General features: G+C 56.5%; 4 protein-coding genes across 11 annotated transcripts; 3 read left to right on the top strand and 1 right to left on the bottom strand.

Annotated features, from left to right (window-relative positions):
* Nucleotides 1-453: 453 nt before the first annotated feature.
* On the top strand, nucleotides 454-3,450 carry IL1B (interleukin 1 beta). The gene is made up of 6 exons (XM_041478445.1): nucleotides 454-1,947; nucleotides 2,033-2,081; nucleotides 2,163-2,352; nucleotides 2,456-2,626; nucleotides 2,736-2,881; nucleotides 2,972-3,450. Exons 1-6 carry the CDS (start codon nucleotides 1,907-1,909, stop codon nucleotides 3,182-3,184), a joined length of 810 nt encoding a protein of 269 aa, XP_041334379.1. The 5' UTR covers nucleotides 454-1,906; the 3' UTR covers nucleotides 3,185-3,450.
* Nucleotides 3,451-4,017: 567 nt separating this feature from the next.
* CKAP2L (cytoskeleton associated protein 2 like) lies at nucleotides 4,018-13,075 on the top strand. Of its 2 annotated transcripts, XM_041478193.1 has the most exons (9): nucleotides 4,018-4,479; nucleotides 5,167-5,233; nucleotides 5,854-5,920; nucleotides 8,198-9,240; nucleotides 9,701-9,893; nucleotides 10,340-10,495; nucleotides 10,838-10,901; nucleotides 11,562-11,709; nucleotides 12,223-13,075. In XM_041478193.1, the coding sequence occupies exons 1-9, from the start codon at nucleotides 4,452-4,454 to the stop codon at nucleotides 12,464-12,466; spliced, it is 2,010 nt and encodes a 669-aa protein (XP_041334127.1). In that variant the 5' UTR covers nucleotides 4,018-4,451; the 3' UTR covers nucleotides 12,467-13,075. The 2 variants fall into 2 exon arrangements, with proteins under 2 accessions (XP_041334127.1, XP_041334122.1); XM_041478188.1 differs by having other exon boundaries at nucleotides 4,018-5,233.
* A 16-nt stretch (nucleotides 13,076-13,091) lies between these two features.
* LOC121359421 lies at nucleotides 13,092-17,812 on the top strand. Its single transcript, XM_041478365.1, has 2 exons — nucleotides 13,092-15,056; nucleotides 17,686-17,812. Exon 1 carries the CDS (start codon nucleotides 13,890-13,892, stop codon nucleotides 14,874-14,876), a length of 987 nt encoding a protein of 328 aa, XP_041334299.1. The 5' UTR covers nucleotides 13,092-13,889; the 3' UTR covers nucleotides 14,877-15,056; nucleotides 17,686-17,812.
* LOC121359277 (cytosolic purine 5'-nucleotidase-like) lies at nucleotides 15,270-21,049 on the bottom strand. 7 transcript variants are annotated; one of them, XM_041478157.1, is made up of 18 exons: nucleotides 20,222-20,457; nucleotides 19,738-19,811; nucleotides 19,547-19,664; nucleotides 19,376-19,471; nucleotides 19,199-19,290; nucleotides 19,056-19,113; nucleotides 18,848-18,941; nucleotides 18,685-18,738; nucleotides 18,522-18,605; nucleotides 18,347-18,388; nucleotides 17,754-17,861; nucleotides 17,542-17,608; nucleotides 17,285-17,455; nucleotides 17,057-17,108; nucleotides 16,905-16,965; nucleotides 16,608-16,784; nucleotides 16,395-16,493; nucleotides 15,270-16,295 (listed from the first exon to the last, which is right to left on the bottom strand). In XM_041478157.1, exons 1-18 carry the CDS (start codon nucleotides 20,308-20,310, stop codon nucleotides 16,248-16,250), a joined length of 1,584 nt encoding a protein of 527 aa, XP_041334091.1. In that variant the 5' UTR covers nucleotides 20,311-20,457; the 3' UTR covers nucleotides 15,270-16,247. The 7 variants fall into 7 exon arrangements, with proteins under 7 accessions (XP_041334091.1, XP_041334064.1, XP_041334081.1 ...); XM_041478130.1 differs by having other exon boundaries at nucleotides 19,547-19,811; nucleotides 20,222-21,049; XM_041478147.1 differs by having other exon boundaries at nucleotides 16,608-16,965; nucleotides 20,222-20,459.
* Between the last annotated feature and the right edge of the window lie 119 nt (nucleotides 21,050-21,168).

The raw sequence follows: 21,168 nt of genomic DNA on the forward strand, positions 1-21,168 counted from the left end.
GCTCGGCAAGGCTCGGCTCGGCTCGGCTCGGCTCGGCTCGGCTCGGCTCGGCAAGGCTGTGGCGCAGGAGGGGCTTGGGGACCGCGCCATGGCCGGAGAACTGTCACCGCGGCCTGGGGACCCCGCCATGGCCGGGGGACTGTCACCGCGGCCTGGGGACCCCGCCATGGCCGGAGAACTGTCACCGCGGCGTGGGGACCGCGCCATGGCCGGGGGACTGTCACCGCGGCCTGGACACCTTGTACGGCCTGGGGACCGCGCCATGGCCCGAGAACTGTCACCGTGGCCTGGGGACCCTGCCATGGCCAGGGGACTCTGACCGCGGCCTGGACACCTTGTACGGCCTGGAGACCCCGCTGCCTGAGAACTGTCCCCACGGCCTGGGGACCCCGCCATGGCCGGGGAGCTCTCACCGCGGCCTGGACACCTTGTGCGGCCTGTGGACCCCGCCATGGCCGGGGAACTGTCACCGCGGCCTGGGGACCCCGCCATGGCCGGGGAACTGTCACCGCGGCCTGGGGACCCCGCCATGGCCAGGGGACTCTGACCGCGGCCTGGACACCTTGTACGGCCTGGAGACCCCGCTGCCTGAGAACTGTCACCACGGCCTGGGGACCCCGCCATGGCCGGGGAACTCCCACCACAACCTGGACACCTTGTGTGGCCTGGGGACACCCACTGTGATTCATGGCTCTCAGCCCTCATTGTGGCTTGGTGACTCTCACCAAGGCTTCAGGATCCCAACCGTGGCCTGGGGGCTCTGCCATGGCCTAGGGATCTCCACTGTGTCGTGGAGAATTCCTTGCTCTGGGGCACCTCGGGCTTTTGGGGATATCCCGCCATGTGTGACAGCCAGCGGATGCCCAGCAGGGCACAGGAGGTGCTCTGGGAACTCTGTTTTTCTGGCAATTTCCTGACAGTGAGTCATGGTGGTGCCACTCTCGGCCACAGCAGCTGTGCAGGGCTAGATGGCGCTTTCAGGAAGTGAAACGGGTGCCAGGAAAACACCCCAACAGCCCAAGTCCACGCAAGCCCGGCCACGCACATCCCCTGGCCCTCCCGGTGTGGTGCAATCTCTGGCACACCGGATGGACATGAGGATGAGAAGAGCCCCTAAAGGCCATGTCTCTGAAGGCCATGTCCCCATGGTGGCACGAGTGGGCACAAGAAACTGAGCAGACAGCGGGGTCCTGCACCCACTGGTGTTGGGGCAGTGAGGACAAGAGGGGTGACAGAGGAGGCACAGCTGGCCATGGAACCAGGGGTCTGGACAGTACGGGAGGAAGCTGTGGGGAAATGGTGGAGTGGCAGCACTTGCACCACTGGCCACTTCCGGGCACCCACAACCCCCGGCCCTGACACCGATGGGTGTCACCACAGCTGGGCTGGGGCTGGCTTGGGACTGGGGTCAGAGCTGGCTCTGAGCGAGTCCAGCTCCCTGCTGGGTCAACCAAATGGCAGACTGGCACATGGTCACAGGCCCCACACATCAACCCCGAACATCCCCTCTGCTCTCTGCCCCACACGCCAGCCCTGGAGCATCCTTGTGCTCTGCCCCACAGCCCAGCTCCAGATCATCCCCTGCTCTGACCCATATCTGGAGTATTCCCTGCTCTGCTCCATGCTCTGCCTCCCCACTGAACTGCTTGGGGCAACCAACCCCCCCTCCCCAGCCCTCCAGTCTCAACAGAGTAATTGGGCAAAACCGGGCGTTGCGAAACCTGGAAATCCCACTCTGACGGCGCTTCCTTCTAGAGGCTCTTGAAAACCAGCCACGCTGACAGCGGGCTCAGAGAGCAGCCAAGCAGCACTGCAGGCAGGACAGGCAGGAGCAGGCAGCCAAGCGCCTCGGAAGTTTGCAGGTGCTGAGAAGTCTCTGCCCAGGACTCTGCAGTCAGTGGCGGCAATGGCATTCGTCCCTGATTTGGACACACTGGAGAGCAGCAGGTAAGAATAGACATGCTGGAGAGGACTTGGGGGATGTGATGCTGCATTCCTGACCCTGACTTCACCATCTCCCTTCTCCTTTCAGCCTGAATGAGGAGACGTTGTATGGCCCCAGCTGTCTGTGCCCGCAGAAGGTAACGCTGTGGTGGTGGGAGTGGTGGGGTCCATGTCCTGTGGAAGCCAGGCTCTCACCCTAGATCCTCCTTCTTCCCCAGAAGCCACGACTGGATTTGGAGGGGACGTCGCCTGGGGTGGACATCCAGGTGACGGTGACAAAAGGACCCCTTTCCAGGACCTTTCGCCAGGCTGCCATCCTGGTGGTTGCTGTGACCAAGCTCCAAAAGCAGCTGACAGCCAAGGACTTTGCTGACAGTGACCTTGGCAGCTTCTTGGATGACATTTTCGGTATGAGGGTGATGTCAGGGGTGGTACCCCAGCCAGACGATATTCTTGGGGGACATTCTTGGACCTGGGAGCAACATCCTCCTGACTGTGTCACTCCCCACAGAGCCCATCTCCTTCCAGCACATCAGAGGCACTTACACCAGGGCACCCGTTTTCCGCTACACTCGCTCCCAGTCCTTCGACATCCTGGACATCGACCACAAGTGCTTCGTACTGGAGTCACCCACCCAGCTGGTGGCCCTGCACCTGCAGGGACCCTCTGCTGGACAGAAAGGTGAGAGCATATGCTCCCATCCCGATGTCCCTGTCCCCAAACCCAGGACCACCCAGGAGCCACCCCACAAACCCAGGACCACCCATTTACCTGTCCCTTCTCTCTGCAGTGAAGCTCAACATTGCTCTGTACCGTCCTCGGTCATCTCAGGGCGCTCCAGGGTCTGGAAAGATGCCGGTGGCATTGGGCATCAAGGGCTACCAGCTCTACATGTCATGTGTGATGAGTGGCACCAAGCCCGTGCTGCAGCTGGAGGTGAGCAGGGGGTCCCACCAGTCTGTCCTCTGTGGGGGAGGTGGGGGCTCCATTCCACCTTGACCATCATTTCACCCCCCGTGGCTGTAGGAAGCTGACATCAGGAGGGATATTGAGAGCGTGGAGCTGACCCGCTTCATCTTCTACCGCCTGGACAGCCCAGCTGAGGGCACCACCCGCTTCGAGTCGGCCGCCTTCCCCGGCTGGTTCGTTTGCACATCGCTGCAGCCCCGCCAGCCCGTGGGCATCACCAACACCCCAGACCAGGTGAACATCGCTACCTACGAGCTGAGTGGGCGCTGAAGACCCTGCACCAACCCAACCGGCAGTCACCGGTTTTCAGGCTGTATGTACTAAGTACAACCCCTGGGACACGACCCCCCTCCCCATCTATTTCATGTGAAATAGCAGCTCTGGGCCCCATGGGCTCGAGCCATCCCAGTCTATATTTATTTATTTATTGTGTCTGCCCATTGCTTTGGTACTTATTTATTGTGCCCCCCTTATTTATTTTTGCTTTTAATTTGTATGTGGACGGAGGTGGAAATAAAAAATTTTCTAGAACAGCATTGCTCAGCTCATTGCTCATGGGGAATGGGGTTATGGATAGGAAAATCCTTCTGCTTTGGCTGCTTTTTGGGTGAAAATCCAGGGCGTGGGGGGCCACACCACAGCCCAGGGACCACCCTGACCCACGCAGGACCCTCCACCACTCTGTCTCCATGCCCGCACCACAGCTGGGAGGTGACTGAGGTGGGCATCCCACGGTGGATCCCCAGCAGCTGCCTGAAACTGTCACCTCTGCCCCAGCTGTGGCAAACACATGGCATGGTGGGCCACAGTGCAGCAGGGCAATGAGTGGCATGGCATGGCATGGCATGGCACAACTGTGCTGTGGCACTGTCAAAAATAGGTTAGAAACTTGTAAAATAGTTGATAGATTGTTAAGCATGTACTGTTAGCTTGGTTGTTTTATTGTAAGAGGGGTTAAAAGGGTAATTATAAGAAATACGGTACTCAACGTACCATAACACACCTCAGTAAAGGGCACCACCCCCAAGCGAAATGAGCCTGGACAGAACTGTCACGGGCCAATCAAACTCTTCATGCAAATTAAGGATCCAAAAAGAAACCAATCCAAACAGACAAAAAGCAGGAGAAAAAGGGAGCATCTGACCCAATGAATCCGTGCCGCCCCACCTGGAACATCGGGGACATCGCTGCTTAAGAAAAACCCAGCGCCGGCGCTGCAGCATCCTCGACGGGAACGCTCCTGCTCGGCCCGCAGGCCCTCATGCTTTAGGCCTTTTTTTTTAATGATAATAAATGCTGAAATCACTGTATTCCCGGGAGCGTGTCCCGTTTCTAACAGCACGGCGCGGCCTGGCTCGGCGCAGCACGGCAAGCTGTCACTGAGGGGCTGGCCCCGCCCCCTGCCCTCTCAGCCAATAACGGAGCCAAGGCCGGCGCTTGGCTCTTCCCATTGGTGGCTTTGAAGAAGGCGGTGGCCAATAGCGACGGCGCGGCGGTTGTGGGGAGCGCCGGTGGTCGATCGGCGGCAGCGCCCGGGATGGAGCGGGCGGGAGCCTCGGAGCTGGGTCTGAGGGGTCCCGGTACCGGGGGCGGGGGGCGGAGGAGAACGGAGCTGAGAGGCCCTGCGATGCGGGGCAGCCGCGGACCCTCTGGGGCGGGTGTCTTGTGGGGAGGCCCGAGTTCTGTGGGAGTGCTGGACTGGAGGGGGCACGGATGGGCCTGTGGGGAGGGTGCCAGGGGCCGCCTGGGGGCTGCCGAGGCCTTGGGAGGGAGCGTGAGGGGCAGCGGTGTGCCTGACGGTGTGGCACGGATGGGACTATGGGGAGGGTGCCGGGGGCTGCCGAGGCCTTGGGAGGGAGCGTGAGGGGCAGCGGTGTGCCTGGCGGTGTGTGAGCCCGCGGGAGGCGCCCACGAAACGGGCCCAGGGACGCGGCGGTGTGGGAGTGTGTTGGGGGGTCGCGCTGCTCTTAGGGCTCAGTGGAAGCCTTTCCTTCTGCAAACTGAGCCGTGCACAGTTGAGGTGTTGAGTGGCATCACGCTGTGGAGGTCAGGAAGATTAAGTGCCAGTGAGCCTCTGGGCAATATCATGTGCAAAAGGGACTTTATGGGAACAGCACTGCCAGGCTCCCAGGCAGGGAGGTTGAGATGTGTGCAATGTAGTGTTTGAGAGTAAGAGAAATTCATTGTCATGAGTACTCAGTCTTTGAGTACTGAGACCTGTGTGCACTGCATTTCCTGTCATCTCTTTGCAGCACAACGGAGGAGCCAGCTGCAGAACTGCCAAGCAGCCAAGGAAAGGCTGAAATGCACAAGTGCCAAGTAAGTTAGGAGGATGCCGGGCTTGGATGAGATGATATGTAAAGGTCTGAGGTATAGCTGGCTCTCCCCACTGGGCAGTGTCTACCTTCTCTGGCCTGTGTACAAAGAACCAGCTCCTGTCAGGGCCTCGCTGTCTGGGCTCTGCCCCCACAGCACCCTGGCACCAGTCTGTAGTTACTGACACCAGGAGCAAAGGAATTGTTTGAGTGCTGATGTTTCCCAATGGCTGATGGTGTCTCTTCTGCATGTTTTATGTGACTCTCTGAAACTTTCTCATCTCAGCTCCTGGCTCTGGCAGTTTGGGAGCCTCCAAACCTGCTACCTGCAGACCACTCCCTGCAGGAATCATTTTGGTTAGTTTTGTTGTCCATGGAAGTTTTGTGACAGCCTTGGATGTTAATGGCTTGTGTTGCTTTTCTGTTGCCACACAAAAGAAAAATAATTAATAGCATGTGGCAGTATTCCTCAACAAGTTTTTGATTTCTGAAAGCTATTCTTAATCTCCTGTGTCTGGGACAACCAGCAGTGGGTTAGATGCCTAACTCTTTCTGCTTTTCTTATGGCTGATAAATAACCTGATAATTTGTTAAATAACCTGATAACTTTTTGGACTTTTACAGACCCTTTTTAAAGGACTGGACTAATCACCTGAATCCACCCTTAGAACCAGTTTCTAAACTCAAGCATGTAAGTAGGAAGCTTTTGAGTCTTTCATGCTTTCAGTGAGTCTGGGCAGAACGGGGTCCCCTGTCACAAATGAGTGTTTTATGGTTGCTTAAAGAATCACTGGCAAAGGCAAAAGCAGGTTTAATATTGAACTGAAAGCATGACAAAGTTCATTGTCAATCTTCACTCTGCTTTGGATGGTTAAAGCACATGGAGAAAAAGCAAGCTAAAATCTAAAATCAATCAATCTGAAAACAAAACCAACCCAAAAATTATCTGTGTGGAAGCTGGGGGAGGGGGGTAGGGAAAGGGAAGGGTAATGATATAAGGGAATAAGGAAGGTTGATTGAGTCACAAGATTTAGAGCAGACTGCCTTGCTAATCTGAGCACTGGGCTTGACCAACAGTTTAGGCCTGAAGGTTTTAACAGTGCTTAAACTTAACAGCACTTAATTAATAGGTTAAATGACATAATTTAACAAAGGATTCATATAGAATTTACTGTAGCACATTAATAACTTGCTTAACAGGCCTGACATAAAATCTAAAGTACTTAAGAACCAAGGAAAGCCACATTCATGGAACATTTGCTCTAGCATACTTAAACATACATAGACCTAAGGAGTTTGTATGAGGTATATATCTGTGAAAAATTCCCCTTGGATTCAGTGAAGGACTCATGTTGGTGCCTTTGTGTCACTGTTGAGACGGACATAACAGACTTAAGAAGGCTTCTCTATACTAGGAGCCTCCCCTAAAATGGGAAATGTAAACCCCCTCCCTCTGAATTGTTATAAATTTGAAGTTAAGGGAGGCTCTCAGGCAAAGATATGGGAGCAGGAATAACAGCTCTTTATTAGGGAAGAAAATGTAAAAAAAAAAAAAAAAAAAAAAAAAAAAACAAAAAAAACCCCAAAAAAGCACCACAATGCAGTAAAACAAAACAACACTGACAAAGTCAGAATACAACCTGACACCCTGTTGGTCAGGGCGTTGGTAGCAGTCCAATTGGAATGGTGGCTGCAGCCCTCCTGCAGTGTCAGCTGTGGCTCTGTTGGAGCAGGGATCCTGTAGAAGGGTGGTGTAGATGGGCCTGGTCTGCCTCTGAAGATCCAGTGGAAGAGGCAGCTGTTCCTCTGGGAATCCAGTTGTTCTGCTGTCCCAAAATCTCAGACCAAATCCAGGCAGGAATGCTTGGCTCCTCCCTCTGGGCAGAGCATCTGACAATGGGATGATGTAATTTTATCAGTCATGCAGTGACACTCAGTGGCCCATTAACAGCAGATGTCTCCCCGGAAGGAGGATTAGTTTGTGGAAGAGATAAAGAAAACAGCCCAATTAACAGAAGACAACTGCCACACCTCTAATAGATGGCAAATAGAATACATATTTCCTAGAAATCTAGACACTAACCTTTTCTGACTCACAGGCCAGCTGTGAGCCCCTTCCACACCTTTGTATCTTCTCAACAGGCAGAAGGGTTGAGCCTTGGGGAAAGGGGATATCTGTGGGAAGATGGATTGTAGGAGAATAGAGACAGTACTGAAGGCAATCTCACCCCTGAGCTGCAGCTGTACTAATTACCAAGGCTTAGGAACAGGCCTGCTCTTCACAGGCCACAGCTATAGCCAGCAAGGATGGGTGTTATAAAGAGTGGGTTAGCTAGTTGAAAGGAGAGATGGAGTTTGTTAGTTGTGCTGTGAGGAGGAAGGGTGAGGTGGTCGTGCAAGGGACAGGAAGGAGTCAGGTTGCAAGGAGCTGCCCATGAGAAACTCACAGAGAGGGTATGGAAGTTTTACAGTAAGATAATAACAGATATCAGCCCAGGCTCTGTTGACATCATTAAGTGTGAGAGTTTGCTGGCTCTGAGAAGCCCCACTCAGTGGGAGATGCTGGTCACAGCTCTCAGCAGTCCAAGAGAGCTCATCAGGATCACTGCTTATAGGGTCACAAGAGAATTTACTTTAGTCATAATAATTTTTCATCTTGGCTGCAATTCAGACCACTTACTTTGAAAACCACATCCCCAAGTCAGGGTCATGAGTTCCTGACTGCAAATGGGGGACATACCACAGATTGCTAAATAGCTGGCAATGAGTCAACTAGCTGTTTTTCAAAGGAGTTTGGTTCAGTTAGGAGTTTCAGTTTGGGAGACTGCTCCTTTGCCCATGTCCTGGTGGGTGTTGTGTTTTTGTCCTGTTGACAGCTGCTTTGTCACATGACTGTCCCCTGGGCAAGCTGGCAGGGTCTGACCAAGCTGCATTCTCCTTGGAGCTGAGAGCTGCTTTGTCTTTCTAGGTTAACAGCAACAAGAAGGATGTTCTTGGCACTGTGATGGAGGGTGCACAAGAGGATGGCAAGCTTGGAGCCAAAGCTATGCAGGACACTGGCCACACTGCTCTGAAGAAGGCTTCAAATAGATGCCAGAGAGCAGGAGGGGTGTGCCCAGTGCAGCCAGGGAACAATGTGACATTTCCTGCTTCTGCACAGGCTAGAGGCAGGTTCCCATCTTCAAGCTCTGGTCACCTAAATCCAGAAAGGAGCCAGAAGCCTGCACAGGAGACTGTCACTGCAGCAGCACTGCAGGTGGGAAATGACCACTCTCTGCACTCCCTGAATATGGGGCTGCAGGACAGGCTGGTCTGCAATAAGGAAAACCTTGGCCCACAAGCTTCCACATCCTCAGAGCTGATCAGAACTATCCACTCCAATAAAAACAGTCTCAGGAAGGAGAGGGTCTTGGCCCACAGGCAAGGAAGATCTGGAACATCAAGGTCTGTTCTGGGTCAGAAAGGAAGTATGGGCAACCACCAGGATAAGGAAGAGACAGATCTGGACAAATTCAGGAAAGCCCTGCCAGAATCAAGAAGGTCTCAAAATACAAGTAACACAACTCAGCCACTGCAGCCCTCTCGGCTCCTTCCTGCTTCTACTAGTATGACACATAAAAACCCAGGGACAAAGCAAGGAGAAGGCACTACTGTGAGGCAACCTGGCACAGCTCCAGGGGGCAGCCTCAAGCACAGCCCCACCTTGGGCAAGCCCCAGGGGACCACAAACCTGAAATCCAACCTGAACCCAGGAGTCACTTTGCCATGGCCAAGGCCCGTGGTTAAAGAGGTGATGGACAGGAAGGACATGAAGGTGGTGGCTCCTGGACACACAGCAGCATCCCAAGGGACAGGACACAAAAACCAGTCTCACGGCATACACAACTCCAAAACTCATGTCCCTGAGGATGATTTGAGAAGCAGGAGAGATCAGCCCGGACCAGAGCTGCCGAAGGCAAGTGGCATGCAGGCTAGGCGTGTTGCAAGGACCCCATCAGCTGCAGATCGTAGGTAAGTGTCAGCTCTGGGTGAGCCAGCAGCACCCTGCTGAAAACGGAGTCCAAGTCTTTTATGAGTGTAAGCTTGAGGGGAGGTTGATGCCCTGAAAAAGAAGGGATTGGGGATAATGTTGGGAGGCACCCTGGGTTTCTCTCCCACCAGTTCAGTAAGTGGAAGGAAAGTGTGTGGCTACTCTCCTGCTTTAGCCTCGAGGCTTACGCTCGGGAGTGATTTTCTTTCCCAGTCTAGAGCTCAGGTGTGTTTCTGAGATAGATATACTGATTCTTTTTAAGCAGCTGAAGCCACCACCTTCGTGTCCTTCCTGTCCATCGCCTCTTTAACCATGGGCCTTGGCCATGGCAAAGTGACACCTGGGTTCAGGTTGGCTAAAGGAAGAGTCCAAGGAAAAACAGCAAGCTCTTGTCAAGTTACTGTCTGCTGTGGTAACTGTGATTTCTCTGTCCTTGGACAGGAAACAGCTGGAAGAGTGGTTGGCATCCAAAGGCAAGACATACAAGCGGCCGCCGATGATGCTGCTTCAGAAGCAGGCGGTGAAACCATCCTGCAGAAAGGTCAAGGCAACAGAGAAGCAAGAGAATCCAGAGCAGCGCTGCCAAGCAAAGATCAACAACATATTTACTGAGTGCCTGAAGCTCATTGAGGAGGTGAGAATAGGAAAGGAGCTGCTTGAATGAGTTTTTCCTCTCCTGAAGCATGCCAGGGGATGAGGGCCATGTCCGTGGGTTGGGAACAGGTGTTCAGTGGCAAGAGGGGAAACACAGGAAAATAAAAGTCCTCATAAAGTTTTGGGTAGGCCAAAGGCATGCAGAGGCAGACCAGAGCTTGAAGGTGGGAGCCTGCCTCTAGACTGGGAGAATGGAGAGGGAGCTTTCCCCCACTCAAACAAACTGCAACAGAGAGGTACCCTGTCAAAAAAGACTATTGTGGTTTTTATCTGCCATGGTTATGTAAGAGACTTGCAAAGCCAGACTTTTGAGGGCCTCCTCCTGGAGGCTGTTGGGAGCTGTGGTCAGGCACGGTCTGCTTCTTGGAGCACACACTCATCCGTGCCATGGACACCTTTTTCAGGCCCTTACCCTTCCCCTTGCAGGGTGTCCATGCAGAGGAGATCTCAGCAGTGCTGTCCCTTGTGCCACGGGCAGAGAAATTTGCCAAATTCTGGATCTGCCAAGCAAAGCTGCTGGCCCGGAGCGGCCCCTTTGATGTGTTGCAGCTGTACAGAGAAGCAGTCAGTGCTGGGGCTGAGGTGAGTGGGGCATGCCACCTCCCTGTGTTCCCTTCCTCTGCTCTGGAGGGCTTCCTTGAGATCAAGGGGCCAGGATTTGGAATGAGTTTAGCAGCATTAAAAGTGAAAAAGTCTTTTAGAGCTGCCAGTCCCATTCCATGCTGCAGGATGTGCCCATGCAGGGTGGGCACCTGGCCAGCTGTGCTGGGTGCTGAGGGATCCCACTGGGCAAAGGGGAATACTGCAGCCTCTTCCTGCTGTCCTCAGCACAGGCTGAGCAGCAAAAGCCTTTCCTCCCATTCAGCTCTAGCTCTGGTCTCCATTCCCATGCCAGACCTGACCCATGTTCTGCTTTTCATGCAGCCAGTTGAAGAGCTCAGACAAACTGCTCTCAAGATTTTGAAGGATGCAGGCCAAAAACTGGAAGGTAACCTGAGCATTGTGGGGTTGATGAGCATGGGCAGGCAGGGGCTCCCTGGTGTTGCCAGCCTGGAGGCAACACCGTTCACAGTCTGTCCCAACACCTCATGTCCCTCCTGAGGAGTGTAGCCATGATATTTTATGAAAAATCCTTTGCTAGGATTTTTCCCCTCCTGAGGAGCTGAGGGCCTCAGGAAAGAAATGTAAGCAATAACTGTCTGCTGCTGTGGAATGCAACAGGTGCAGCTGTGTTTGGTGCATGTTGGTTGTTTCTAATTAAGAGCCAACCACAGATGCAGCTGCATCGGACTCTGAGAGTCACAAGATTTTGTTATTCATTCTATTCTTGTTCTTTCTAGCCTTCTGATCAATCTTTTCTCTCTGTTCTTTTAGTATAGTTTTAATGTAGCATTTTAATATAATATATATCATAAGATAATAAACCAGCCTTCTGAAAACATGGAGTCAAGCCTCGCATCTGCACACATGGAGAGTTCACAACAGAGGAGTGTTGTGAAAGTCTGGAATCCTGATCTGAAAAATGGGACACTTACTCTGCTTGGGCTAGGGAGGGTCCTGGCCCTGCAAGGCTCTGCAGGCAGCAGAGTGCCAAGGTGTGATCCCTGGCCTGCACTGCAGCTGTGTTGCCCTTTTCCTTTCCTGCCAGGAGAAAAGGCAGAGGAACCCATTGCTTGGGAGCCTACCACACCTTGTCCAGCTGAGAGGCAGCCCATAGCATCAACTCCAGGCCTGGTGGGGAGGCCCATGACCTTCCTCCCCCCCTCAGTCAAGCTGCAGGTTACATCTGCATCCAGGTAAGGCTGAACCTCCTGCTCCTGGCAGCACACACCCTTCCATGCCAGTGGTCCTCTGCAAGGTTTACCCTGTGGCTGCATTTCTCTTCACAGAGAAAAGCAAGGCACAATTCTTCCCAAGGATTTCTAAGATTCACATTCTGTGAACCTCAGTGAAAGGAAAAACAATTCTTATTTGCTGTGCCTGTGTTTGTGCAAAAGTAGACTGCAATATGGAGATTGGGTACCCAGAGTGATGGTGTTTTGTTTCCTTGGCCTATCAGAGCCAAGAGTGTGTGTGTGTTGGGACTGTGGGCTGACAGTCACGGGATGAGTGCAGTTGTGTGCAGAGCTGAGTGCTTGGCACATTCAGTTTAGATGTAATGTAATATAGTGTAATAATATATAAAATAATACTGTATAATAAAGTAATTAATTAGCCTTCTGATATCCATGGAGTCAGATGCATCATTCCCCTCCCTCATCAGGGGTGCCCTGTTTCAATATCACCCAATGCTCTTCTTCTCTCCACAGAGGAAAGGAATTCCTGGAAGGCCCAGAACTGAAATTTGTAACTCCCGTGCGGCGCTCCCTGCGGACCGAGAGGGCTCAGAGTCGCTACCCAGAGATGCTGAAGGACCACGACCCTGTGGTGTCATCCCTCAGTGAAATCCTGGATGCTGAGGAGGACACTCGCTTCTTCTTCCGAAAAAACAAGGCTTTGCCAGAAGTGGCAGAGCTGGAGGGCTTAAGTTCATATCCCCCCAAGAGCTCCTGAGGGGTTCCCAGCAGGAGCAGGCTGCCTGCTCACAGTGCTGCCTTGTACACACTCTCCTGAGTGCTTGAGGCTTCCTGGTTGCCTCACAGTAGTACTTTCTCCTTGCTTTGTCTCTAGCTTTTAAGTATCAAACTCTTGCTGCCCCTCAGATGTAGAGGGGAGGGGTTGGCACAGAATAAGCATGGATGAAATAAATATCTCAATCTGGTTTTAAATATTAAACTTTGCATTGGAGATGTGTGCGGGCTAGTTAGTGGTGTGGAGACAGCAGCTGTGTCTCCTGGGATTGTGGCCCCCAGGACTGCCCTCGGCTCCTCTGCCATCACACACACTCTGGGACCCCAGCTGCTGCAGTGGGGCTGCCAGGGATGCTGCAGCGGTGGCACTGCCTCTTCACCCTGCTGCTGCATGCCCCCAGGCTGGCACTGAGCTGGTGGGAGAGCGATGAGCTAAAGGGGCACCAGGCAGATCTGAATTAAAGGGGCAGGAGCTAGCAGACTTGGGGGGAGCCTCTCCTGGCTCAGGGCAGAGTCAGGAGAAGGTCCCAGCTGCCCAGGGACAGGCGTGACAGGGACCATGAGTCAGGGCCACCAGCCATCCTGTGGCCACCAGAGGTGGTAGCTGGCCATGAGTGCAAGCGAAAATCAGGAAAGCCCTGCCAGAATCAAGGAGCATGTCACAAAACATGAGTAACACAACTCAGCCACTGCAGCCCTCTCAGTTCCCCCCTGCTTCTGCTGATTTGATACATAAAAACACAGGGACAAAGCAAGGAGAAAGTATTACTGTGAGGCAACCTGGCACAGCTCCGGGGGGAAGCCTCAAGCACAGCCAGTCTCCCCCCAGTGAGAAGATTTCCCACCAAGCCTCCCACCTTGGGCAAGCCCCAGGGGACCACAAACCTGAAATCCAACCCGAACTCAGGAGTCACTTTGCCATGGCCAAGGCCCGTGGTTAAAGAGGTGATGGACAGGAAGGACATGAAGGTGGTGGCTCCTGGACACACAGCAGCATCCCAAGGGACAGGACACAAAAACCAGTCTCACGGCATACACAACTCCAAAACTCATGTCCCTGAGGATGATTTGAGAAGCAGGAGAGATCAGCCTGGACCAGAGCTGCCGAAGGCAATTGGCATGCAGGCTAGGCGTGTTGCAAGGACCCCATCAGCTGCAGATCGTAGGTAAGTGTCAGCTCTGGGTGAGCCAGCAGCACCCTGCTGAAAATGGAGTCCAAGTCTTTTATGAGTGTAAGCTTGAGGGGAGGTTGATGCCCTGAAAAAGAAAGGGTTTGGGATGATGTTAAGGGGCACCCTGTGTTCCTTTCCTGTTGCCGTTGAGTCCGGGACGGGAACAAAAAACTCCAGTCCTTGGAAGGTCTCTGCCAAACGGGCAGAGGGAGGATTGCAGGAGCGGCTGGAGGGATGGCTGGAGTACAGAAAGCCTCCTCCCCCCTCTCTCTCCAGGACCGCTGGTCCGTGTTGGCAAACGGAAAGGAGAGGTTTTCCCGGGAGTATGGACTTGCACCTTGGCTTTGGGGCTCTCGCGAAGCAGCGCCGCGGCAGTTTCTCTCCGCAGAGGCGGCGGAGCCGCTGCCGGCCAAGCAGGCGCGGCCAAGCCCGGAACAGCGGAGCCGAGCGGAGCCGGGCTCGCCAAAGGCACCCCGGCGGATTCTCGCGGCCGGTTGCGGAGCCGGCGGCAGCGGCGGTGAGCTCGGGACCGGTCGAAACGAAGGAACACCGGCTGTTCCGTCCGGAGCGGGGGCGAGCCCACCGGTCCCTGCGGGCAGGAATGCTGGAAATGGTGAGCAAAGGCATCCCCGCCGCCGCTCCCGGTGCGGGGAGAGCCGGCGGACATGGAACGGGATAGTCCGTCCCAGTCGATCGGGACACAGTTCCTGGAGCCATCGTAGGCGAAAAACATGTTGGCTTTGTCACTTTTCTGTTGCCCGGGGTCTTGCCTTGAAAGGCTTTAGAAATGCGTCTCCAGTAAAGCCCTTGGAAGTGCACTTAGGAAATAATCACCGAGGTCCTCCCAAGTCTCTGGATCAAAGGCATCGCTCGCATCCACGGCGAGTCCGTGATTTTTGGCCCGAAATAAAAGATAGCGAAGTGCTTGATCAGAGACAGGGGGTTTCGTGGGAGTTATCAGGTTCCTCCACACAGAAACAATCTGTTGTTCATCTGCGGAATGTTGGTTCCTCATTTTTAAGGAAAACCCGTCGCTCAGCAGGCTCCCACTCCAAGAGACAGACAGTCTGCTGTGCTGGGAAAACCCGTCCTTTACTCAGTTCTCGGCCTCCCGGGGACGATGCCTTCCCAGGAAGGGGACAAGCCTTCCTGGGAAGACGCGGGGACAGTCAGCGTTACCTCGCTCCGGAGGGCGCCGGGGCCTGCAGGGGTCGCCGGTGACCGGGGGCGGCAGCAGCGGCTCCGCTCGGCCGGGCAGAGGCTCTCGGTGGCTTTTATAACCCCACTCGCTAAGCCCAAATTGATTTGTTTTAGAGTAAAAAAACCTCTCACGCTATTGGTGAATGGAGAATAGCGCGCTCTGGAAAATCGTATCTGTAAACAACAGGTGCGGAAGGAGAGGTAATAATTGTTTTAATTCTTTTATCTAAGTTTTCTCACAGTTCCTCACAGCTTCCCAGGTAAATACTGGGGAGTTATGTCTATTTGTGTCTCTCTCTGTACAGATTATATGTGATTAGCACACCTCTCCCACCGATTCTCCCAGCCCCAGAGCAGAGGTGTATCACCGAAGGGATACTGGGGACAGACAAAGGAGATACAGAGACTCCATCACCAGAAGGCATGAAAAAGCACTTTATTATTAGAAATCCACAATTCTTATAGAAACAATGGTGGACCTAAGACCTGATTGGCCTTTAGGAATCTTCTCGTACCTACTAGTCAAGAAGGGACAACTCCTTCTTGTAAACATCTTTGACAGAGATTGCCTGCCAAGGGCAGAGATTGAGATGATCATTGTTTTAATTCTTTCTCTGAGCTTTCTCATAGCTTCTCACAGCTTCCCAGGAGAATCCTAGGAGGGCTATGTCTCTCTGTGCTCAGAGGATATGTGATTACCACAGAGCTGGGGATAGCTTGGAGCTCCACTTTCTCCCTAGCAGCTTGTGCTTGCCCCAGCTGCTGGACAAGGATTTGGGGACTGCCCTTTCCCCCAGCTCCCAGGTGCAGGGACAAAGCCGTTTTCCTTTAAAACCAATTTTATGTCTCTGCGGTGCCAGGAGTTTTGTGTCTCTTTTATAAATAGAAAAGGGTAGAAAGAAAAAAAGAGGAACAGCAGGTGCAGGGGGTTCCACTGGAGCAGGTGTCACCTGCAGAGCCCCACCCCATCCACCCAGCATTGCAGTGCTCATGGCCAGGCCCAGAGGCTAAAGGGACAGGGGCTTTTAGCTGCTGGGACCCCAGCTGCTGCAGTGGGGCTGCCAGGGATGCTGCAGCGGTGGCACTGCCTCTTCACCCTGCTGCTGCATGCCCCCAGGCTGGCACTGAGCTGGTGGGAGAGCGATGAGCTAAAGGGGCACCAGGCAGATCTGAATTAAAGGGGCAGGAGCTAGCAGACTTGGGGGGAGCCTCTCCTGGCTCAGGGCAGAGTCAGGAGAAGGTCCCAGCTGCCCAGGGACAGGCGTGACAGGGACCATGAGTCAGGGCCACCAGCCATCCTGTGGCCACCAGAGGTGGTAGCTGGCCATGAGTGCAAGTGGTCCAGGGCCACTGAATCCTCCCATGGGCAGCACGGCAGCACTTGGGGCGTGCTCAGGCTTCTCCATCATCTTCCTCCTCCCCACTTGAGTCCTGAGGGACCTGAGGCAGTGCAGAAAGGGCTCAGTGGGCACAGGATCCCAAGGGCATCAGCGTGTCAGGATGCCCATGTCCTTCTGCCCCTCTGTTCCTGCCACCCACCTGGTGGGGGTCACCACGCTGGGCCAGCCAGGGAGGAAGGGCAGTGGCCACGTCCCCTGAGTCCCGGCGAGAGTGCTCCACTGTTGACTCATGGGCCATCTGCGGGGGGTGGACAAGGCTCCCAGAGAGAGGCTGGCACCAGCCCCGTGCCCCTCAGGCAAGGAGGGAAACTGAGGCACAGTGGGTGACCAGCAGGGCCTGGGGGTTGCGTACCAGGACAGGAGGTGCCCGGAAGAGGTAGCTGAAGGGGTAATAGAGGAAGTTGATGAAGGAGGCAGCGTAGAGGTCTGCGTAGCGCATCAGCTGGTTGGCAAAGAGCGTCTGACGTGAGCCACAGCGGAACAGGCTGCCCATCTTCCCGTAGCACATGTCCATCTCGTGTGTGACTTTCTGTGGGTGCAGCAGCACAGTCAGGGCACTCAGCAGCTCCTTGGGGGCTTTCCACAGAGGAAGCTGTGGCAGGGGGGTGAGCTGAGCTGTGTGCCAGCGGCACAGTGCCCTGGGTGTCACCTGGATCCGACGCTTGATGGAGCTGATGTCTGGGCGCTCGCTACTGCCACTGTCCAAGTGCCTGGAAAGGAAGAGACCCAGCTAAGGGCTCACCTGGAGGGCTCCCCACAGGTGCTCGCACCCCTGCCGGTCTCCCACCCCAACCAACTCACTGGTACAGCTCAGCCAGGAAGAGATCCAGGCTCCGCAGCTCCTCAAACAGCTCTGCAAGGGCGACAGGGCCAGCTCAGTGCGGGAGCATCTCCCACCGCCCAGCACGACCAACAAAGCGGGTCAGGGCATGGCCCACTGAGGCAGTTTTGCCATCAAGGGGTGTAGGAGGCTCCAGGCCACCTCCCCTTGCACGGTAAAGTCTGTGTCCCCAACCCAGCACTGCTCACCGCTCTTCTCTGTCCAGACCTGCAGCTCACGGGCCAGCTCGGGCACCACCAGGAAGGTGCGCCAGCCCTGCCGCTTCTTGGACTTGAGGATGTCCCCAAAGATGTGGTCCCCCATGTAGAGGATGTCTTTGCCCTTCACACCCAGCAGGTCACACACCACATCTGAGGAGCCTGTGACAGCCGGGGGTCGAGGTGTGGGGGGTGGGCACGTCCCCCCTGCTGCCCACAGAGCCCAGCCAGCCCAGCTGGGCGCTTACCACCGGAGTACACAGCACAGTGCTGGAGGGGGCCCGTGTACGTCCCGATGCGCAGCTTCCCCGTGTCCTGCAGGACAAGAGGACCCCAGGACGGGGGTTACCTGGTGCCCAGTCAGCCATGAACCCACCTCTCTGTGCCCACAGGAGCCTCCTTCGTGCCTAAACAGTGCCCACCACCCCAACCAGCCCTGCAGCAGGGGAGAGGTGCCCACCGTGTCCACTTGGCGCAGGACGGTGCCCTCAGCAAAGAAGAGGGGCTTGCGGGTGTCCACCACAATCAGGTCGAAATAGGATCTCCAGGGGCGCCGTGGGACGTCAGCCTGTGGGTGCCGGGGAGGGGGTCAGCAGGAGGAGGCTGATGGCACCCTGTGCCCCCCACCTGAGGCCGCAGCTCCCACAGAGAGCAGCAGGCACAGCTTTCCCTTGTGCTGGGGAAGGCTGTGAGGAGATCAGGGAAAAGAACGAGAAACAATTCTTTTCTTCACTTGCTGCACCTGTTGTTGTGAACGTGTGGAATGTGTTATGGAGATGTGTTTACCAAGGGGTGATTTCTTAACTGGCCAGTGGTGATGGTGTTTGGATTCAAACTGATCTGGAAAAAGCTGTATCGGACTGTCTGGACTGTCTGGAAGGGCGATGGGTTTCCTAATAGTGTAGGAATAATACCTATACTATAATTCCTATAGTATAGTATAATAAAGTGATTGATCAGCTTTCTGGAATCCTGGAGCCAATGCTAATTATGACCCCGTTCAGGGGCCTGCTGCTGCGACACCCACCCAGCCCACACTGGGGACAGACTCACCTTGTCCTCATTGCTGAAGTCAAACAGGTAGGACATGATGGCCTGCAAGGACACGTGGCATCACCACTGCTGCCCCCAGGGAAGGCAGACCCTGCCTGTGCTTCCACACAGCCCCTCTGCCCCCCGTGCAGGGCAGGCTGGACGTGGTGGTGGGGACAGGGACACCCCTACTCACGTCAGTGTAGGTGTAGTCACTGTTGGTGGCCAGGAACACCTTCCCCACCTCCTTCATGCGGCTCAGCAGCAGCGGCACACGGGGCTAGCGAGGGGCAAGTCAGTGGGGGGAGCACAGGGAGGGGAGCAGAGTGGGGAGGGGTCCCTGGGGTTGTACAACTCACATCCTTCACCACGTATTTCTCCAGGTTCTCCAGCGTCTTCTCCTTGAGGCAGCCCTGCAGGAGGAACGGGGTGGGGCTGGCCAAAACCTCCCAGGGCGTGCGTGTGGGGAAAGGCCAGCACTGCCAGCACCCCCCAGCCCAGCCCCCTGCCCAGGGCACCCACAGAGAGGTGGACGTGGTCCATGGCCTCGCGCACGTCCTGGAACATGCTGCGGAAGGACATGAAGAGGTTCCCGTGCTTGTAGCCGGTGTCACAGCTGCAACAGGCAGGAGTGGAGGGGTGAAAGGGCTGCCCTGCTGAGGGAAGCCCCCCCCAGGATTTACACCTGTCCGATCCAACAGCGAGCCCCCGCCCAGCACCTCCCTCTTACTTGACATATCTGGAGCAGTTGGTGAAGAAGTCCACGAGGCAGGCGTAGAGGTGGGCCTCTGTGAGGGAGGGGGCTGTGAGAGGGGGTGCAGGGCGGGACGGCACCCCAGGGTGGTGGGAGGGCAATGGGGGGTTCTCACTCACCTGTGAGGTTGAAGAGGGTGTTGAGGATGTGGAAGCGTTTCATGTCATCCCGCTGGATGAACTTGTTGGGGTAATAGTGGAGGATTTCGGCTCTGGGGAGGGAGCATGGAGCTGCACTCCATCCTGAGGGACCTCCAAGTTCCCCCTGCCCCAGGGGTGGTGAATTCCCAGACTCACCCCTTGAGGAAGCGGAAGCCATGGGCACAGACCAGCAGGTTCCCGTGGGAATCCACCTTCAGCAGGTTCCCGTACAGGGCATCAAACACCAGCCCCCTGCACCACACAGCTGTCAGTGCCTGGGGGGCTCCCTTCCCCTTCCCTCCCATCCTTGGGACCCCTCAAACTGACCGGGTGGGGAAGGTGGGGTCGTATTTGTAGGCAAGGATCTCAGGAGGGTACCCAATGGCAACAAGGTGCTCCAGCAGCAGAGCGAAGGCCAGCTCCTCGTAGTCAGGGGACTTGTACACTGCAGGGGAAAGGGGGATGTGGGCAGGGGCTGGGGGACCCCCACCCTGCCTTAGGGCCCCCCCAAAACGCACTGGCCAAGGTGTAGTCCATGTCAAAGCCAAAGCACTTGATCTTCTCCAGCGCCAGGCTCCGGTTGACGAAGATCCTGGGGGTGACCACGGGGGGAGTTAGGGGGTGAGGAGAGGTTTAGGGCTGGGGGTGGCACAGAGGAAGAGATGGGGTCGTGTTTCCCCATCCCAGTCCCTGGTCAGCACTCTGGAAGGGCTGTGTGCTCATCCCAGCCCAGGGCCCCCACAGCAAGTTACTGGAGCAGAAAAATGGGCTGTGGAGCTGGAAATGGAGCTGCAGGAGGGAGGGGGGACAGTAAACCCCTGTCTGGACCTGTCCCCCCCGGCATGTCCACATGGCACCCAGGGCCTCTGCCCCCTCCCGGTGCGACAAGGGTCCCCTCCCGTACCGGACCCCCGGGGCCTTCCTGGGGGTCCCGCTCCCCCGCCCGAGCCCCCAGCTCCTGCTGCCCCCACTGCTCGCCCGTCCCCGCGGTCCCCAGCCCACCGGTGCTGGCAGTCCCTCCGCAGGGCCCGGGGGTCGCCGTGCCCCGGGCCCCGGGCCGCCGCCGGGCCCCGCTGGCCCTCGCTGCCCATCGCCACCGCCTCCGGCCGCCGCCGGCCGCCGCCGCTTTAACGGGGCCCCGCGGAACCGCCCCCCGGCCCCGCCTCGGGCTGCACGGAGCCGGGGCACCCCGGGCCGGTGACCCCCGGACGGGACAGCCACCCCCGAACGGGACAGTCACCCCCGAACGGGACAGCCACCCCCGAGCTCCCCCCGGGGCTCCGACACCTCCTCCCGCCCGTTCCCCGCACACGGGGAGCGCTCCCCGCGCCCCCCGAGCGGGGCTGGGGCTCCCGGTGCTGCCCCCGCCGCCCCGGGCTGCTGTTTGCCCAGCGGCGCCGCTGGCAGCGGGCAGCGCCCGGCGGCGAATCATTAACCGGGGTCAGGGACCGGGAGCAGCCCCGCCGGGCACCGCGGAGCCGCCCCGGGGAGAGCGGGAGGATGGAGCCCCCGGGGTCTGGGGGACACCGCGACCCCCGCCCGCGGGGCTGCCCCCCGAGCACAAAAGCAGCGCTCGAAAGCGCGAGTGCCGCCCCGAGGGAGCGACCCCTCCCCGGTGCCCCCGCCGAGGCTCTTGCGACACCCCCGGGACGGTGACGCGGGGCCCCGGGCCGGCCTTGACCCGCGGCACACGGAGGGGCTGCGGAGGGCCGGATAAGGGCCGGGCACACAGCCACAGCTCTCCCCACAGCGGGACGGGGCTGGCAGGAGCCGCCCCCAGGTGCGGGACCCCGATAACCCCAGCGCAGCGCTGTTTGCAGCCGCTCCCGTGATACACGGGGCACGTGGGGCTCTTATCTTTGTCCCCAGCTCCCTCCTGGGGCACAGGGACAAGGCAGGGAGGGCTGTGGGGCAGCGTTTGGGGCCCCCATCGTATCCCAAATTCCCAG

The sequence above is a fragment of the Pyrgilauda ruficollis genome, unplaced genomic scaffold (genome assembly GCF_017590135.1).
Source record: "Pyrgilauda ruficollis isolate IOZ18807 unplaced genomic scaffold, ASM1759013v1 scaffold113, whole genome shotgun sequence".
In the NCBI taxonomy this organism is placed as follows: Eukaryota; Metazoa; Chordata; class Aves; order Passeriformes; family Passeridae; genus Pyrgilauda; species Pyrgilauda ruficollis.

Coding starts and splice junctions, on each gene's coding strand:
- LOC121359421 (XM_041478365.1), top strand. CDS start 13,890: ATGGCTGGAGTACAGAAAGCCTCCTCCCCCCTCTCTCTCCAGGACCGC.
- IL1B (XM_041478445.1), top strand. CDS start 1,907: ATGGCATTCGTCCCTGATTTGGACACACTGGAGAGCAGCAG. Junction 2,627..2,735: donor ACCCTCTGCTGGACAGAAAG/GTGAGAGCATAT, acceptor TTCTCTCTGCAG/TGAAGCTCAACATTGCTCTG. Junction 2,882..2,971: donor AGCCCGTGCTGCAGCTGGAG/GTGAGCAGGGGG, acceptor CCGTGGCTGTAG/GAAGCTGACATCAGGAGGGA.
- CKAP2L (XM_041478188.1), top strand. CDS start 5,103: ATGAGTACTCAGTCTTTGAGTACTGAGACCTGTGTGCACTGCATTTCC. Junction 9,894..10,339: donor GCCTGAAGCTCATTGAGGAG/GTGAGAATAGGA, acceptor TTCCCCTTGCAG/GGTGTCCATGCAGAGGAGAT. Junction 10,496..10,837: donor CAGTCAGTGCTGGGGCTGAG/GTGAGTGGGGCA, acceptor CTTTTCATGCAG/CCAGTTGAAGAGCTCAGACA.
- LOC121359277 (XM_041478122.1), bottom strand. CDS start 20,651: ATGATTCGCCGCCGGGCGCTGCCCGCTGCCAGCGGCGCCGCTGGGCAA. Junction 18,942..19,055: donor AACTGCTCCAGATATGTCAA/GTAAGAGGGAGG, acceptor TGCCTGTTGCAG/CTGTGACACCGGCTACAAGC. Junction 18,389..18,521: donor GTGACTACACCTACACTGAC/GTGAGTAGGGGT, acceptor GTGTCCTTGCAG/GCCATCATGTCCTACCTGTT.